We start from the raw sequence: 3703 nt of genomic DNA, 5'->3' as shown, positions 1-3703 counted from the left end.
AAAAATGGCCAGGAAATCCCAAAAAATGGCCAGGAAAATCCCAAAGACAGCAGGGAAACCCAAAAAATGGCCAGGAAATCCCAAAAACCGGCTGGGAAAATCCCAAAAATGGCCAGAAAAATCCCAAAGACAGCAGGGAAACCCAAAAAAAAGGTCAGGGAAACCCAAAAAAGGTCAGGGAAACCCCAAAACCAGCAGGGAAACCCAAGGGGAAATCACAAATCCCAAAACCAGCAGGGAAAGCCAAGGAAAAACCCCTGTGCCAAACAAGGATCTGATCCCAAACATCAGCAGTGCACCAGACAAAAATCCCATTCCAAAACTGGGATTGCAAGGGAATAAATTGGCTTTTTCTTCTTAAATTTGCTTTTTTTTCCTACCAAGTCAAACTGGGATTTCAAGGGAATAAATTTGCTTTTTCTTTTTTCTTAAATTTGCTTTTCTACCAAGTAAAAAAATCCCATGTCCAAACTGGGATCTCAAGGGAATAAATTGGCTTTTTCTTCTTAAATTTGCTTTTCTTCTCTATCAAGTCAAATTCAGATTTCAAGGGAATAAATTTGCTTTTTCTTTTTTCTAAATGTGCTTTTCCTTCATGAATTTGCTTTTCGACCAAGTCAAAAATCCCACTTCTAAATTGGGATTGCAAGGGGATAAATTTGTTTTTTTTCCAAATGTGCTTTTTCTACTTAAAGTTGCTTTTTCTTAATAAATTTGCTTTTTCTCTTCTACCAAGTCAAAAAATCCCACTTCCAAATTTGGATTTTAAGAGAGTAAATGTGCTTTTTTTTTTGTTAAAGTTGCTTTTACTTTTCTACTGAGTCAAAAATCCCAATTCTAAATTCAGATTTCAAGGGAATAAATTTGCTTTTTCTTTTTTCTAAATGTCTTTTTTTCCTAAATTTGCTTTTTCTTCATAAATTTGATTTTTTCTCTTCTACCAAGTCAAGAATCCCAGTTCCAAATTCAGATTTTAAGGGGGTAGATTTGCTTCTTCTTCTCCAGTTTGCTTTTTCCCTTCTACCGAGTCAAAAATCCCAATTCTAAATTCAGATTTCAGGGGAATAAATTTACTTTTTCTTTTTCCTAAATGTGCTTTTTTCCTTAAACTTGCTTTTTCTTCATAAATTTGATTTTTTCTCTTCTACCAAGTCAAGAATCCCAGTTCCAAATTCAGATTTTAAGGGGGTAGATTTGCTTCTTCTTCTTCTTCAATTTGCTTTTTACTGTTCTACCGAGTCAAAAATCCCAATTCTAAATTCAGATTTCAGGGGAATAAATTTACTTTTTCTTTTTCCTAAATGTGCTTTTTTCCTTAAACTTGCTTTTTCTTCATAAATTTGATTTTTTCCCTTCTACCAAGTCAAAGATCCTACTTCCAAATTTGGATTTTAAGGGAATAAATTTGCTTCTTCTTCTTCTTCAATTTGCTTTTTACTTTTCTACCGAGTCAAAAATCCCAATTCTAAATTCAGATTTCAGGGGAATAAATTTACTTTTTCTTTTTCCTAAATGTGCTTTTTTTTTCTTAAATTTGCTTTTTCTTCATAAATTTGATTTTTCTCTTCTACCAAGTCAAGAATTCCAGTTCCAAACTGGGATTTCAGGGGAATAAATTTACTTTTTCTTTTTCCTAAATGTGCTTTTTTTTTCTTAAATTTGCTTTTTCTTCATAAATTTGATTTTTCTCTTCTACCAAGTCAAGAATCCCAGTTCCAAATTGGGATTTCCAGGGGATAAATGTGTTTTTCCTTACATAAATCAGGAGGTGCAGCAGCCACGTGAGGCTCATCTGAGCCAGAGGATCCTGCAGTGGAAAAAGCCTTGGCATTCCCAACTCTTCTGAGCAAGGAATAAAAGCCTGGCAGGTAGGTGACCAATCTTGCTCTGTTACAGAGCACCTGAGGAGAGAAAAAACCAAATTAAAATAAGAATTTAATAATAAAATCCAAGAGTAATTTCATAATAAAAATCCAAAGAATCATTTAAACACAGCTCTGTGAAAAATCCTCAATGATTATATTAAAATTGGAATTATGGCCAGCTGTAACATCAAGTTGTAGAAATGTTGTATTGTTATTTTTGTGTTTTGTTGTTCCAAGCAAAGAAAAAGCCTTAAAGTGGTTTTAGTGTTGATTAAAGGCCTCTCACGTGAGGAAAAAGTCCTGAAAAATTAGAATTTAAATTCAATTATAGACAGGGATTGTCTCCATGGTTATCTCCTGGAAAACACAAATCCCACCTGCCACAGTGTGGGTGGTTTTTTTTGGAAAATTCAACTTTTCAGGTGAGGAATAACAATTCTTTTGAGAAAATCACATAAAAGGGTTTTCCTCAAGTGCTGCAGCTTTGATTGTATAAAAATATATGCAGTTTTACATCAAAAGAGGCACTTTCAGAAGTCATTTGCTTTTAAAAGAAGAGAATAAGTGGTGCTATTTGAATGTTTAATATAAAAATTGTATTTAAAGCACCAGGACCTGAGGCAGTTCTTCATCCAGCACTTCTGTGTAAATATAAAATAATTTCTAGCAAATTATAAAAACTCAAATGCTTCAAGACACATTTAATTTATGATTTAAATCAATTATTTACAGTTCAAGCCTGGAGCTGTCTCCTTCTAAAGCAGCTTCAGAAGGTTCCGGTAACACAGCAAAAATCTGATCCCGCTCAAATCTTTTTTCTTTATCATGTCAAATCGCTATTAAAATCAATTTCTGCACGATGCTGGTGTTATAAACAGATGGAAACAATTACAGCCAACATGTAATTAGCAGAAAAGAGAAGTTTTCCTTATTTATCAGTTACTTAACACGGAGATGTCACTAATTACAGCTCGCTCATGCAAATATTGACACACCTGGCGTTGCACAAGAACCACCAGCGAGGGAATAAATGAATTATTCATGTCCTCACGGCGGGAGCGAGAAAAACAATCAATAAAAGGTGTTTTATGCTCCAGCCTCGAATCAGCTGAGTGCTCCAAAACACGGGCCTGAGCCCAGCATGACAGAAAAAAATGGATTTAATCCTTAATTACGCTGTTATTCCTGGGATATTGAAACCGGAGGAAGGCTGGGTTGGGATTTTCGGGAGAAATTTTTCCCTGTGAGTGTGCTGAGGTTCTGTGGCTGCCTCTGAACAAGTGTCCAAACCTCGGAGCACACTGCAAGTTGTCCCTGCCAACGGCACGGAGTCGGAATTAAAAGATTTTTAAGTTTTTGGTTTGGTTTTTTTTTCCCCACCCAAACCTGTTTGTAATTCCATTTAATCCTCAATTCCGCCGTTCCCGGGATATCCGCAAGGCCGGGCGTCACTCACTCACATTGGCCATGGCAGACGCTGCTCTCCCCCCGCTGACAGGCCCGGACACCCCTGCAAAAGAGAAGGGAAGAGGGCAGAGAACAGAAAGGGAACGAGGAAAAGGAAGGGAAAGGAAAAGGGAAGAGGAAAGGGAAAAGAAGGCGCTGAACTCCTCAGCCCCGGAGCCCCCTCACACCCCGCACGGCCCCCCCGCGTCCCAGCAGCGGCGCTGCCGCGGACAGACAGAAACAGCTGACGAGAAGCGAGCAGGAAGCGGGAAAACGGGAGAAAGAAACAGGAAAAGAGAGAAGGAAGCGGGAAAAGAGGAAAAGAGAGGAAAAGAAAAGGAGCCCCCGGCCCCCCTCACCTCTTCCTGCAAAATGGCGGCGCTCACCCGCCC

The 3703-nt window shown here is 38.1% G+C and overlaps 1 protein-coding gene across 2 annotated transcripts in view; it reads right to left on the bottom strand.

Annotated features, from left to right (window-relative positions):
• Positions 1-3694, bottom strand: part of MMADHC (metabolism of cobalamin associated D) — a 14828-nt gene extending 11134 nt beyond the window's left edge. Inside the window, exons 1-3 of one of the 2 annotated variants that reach the window (XM_005415719.3) lie at positions 3671-3694; positions 3326-3375; positions 1757-1901 (exon numbers count right to left, since the gene is read on the bottom strand). In XM_005415719.3, coding sequence (XP_005415776.1) covers positions 1757-1901; positions 3326-3334 — 154 coding nt within the window. In that variant the 5' untranslated portion in view covers positions 3335-3375; positions 3671-3694. Of the gene's footprint in view, positions 1-1756; positions 1902-2860; positions 3142-3325; positions 3376-3670 lie in introns of those variants that run through there. The other variant, XM_031056509.1, reaches the window with a different exon arrangement.
• Positions 3695-3703: the final 9 nt, after the last annotated feature.

The sequence above is a fragment of the Geospiza fortis genome, unplaced genomic scaffold, assembly GCF_000277835.1.
Source record: "Geospiza fortis unplaced genomic scaffold, GeoFor_1.0 scaffold112, whole genome shotgun sequence".
Taxonomy (NCBI): domain Eukaryota; kingdom Metazoa; phylum Chordata; class Aves; order Passeriformes; family Thraupidae; genus Geospiza; species Geospiza fortis.
This window is presented reverse-complemented; position numbering and strand designations above follow the sequence as displayed.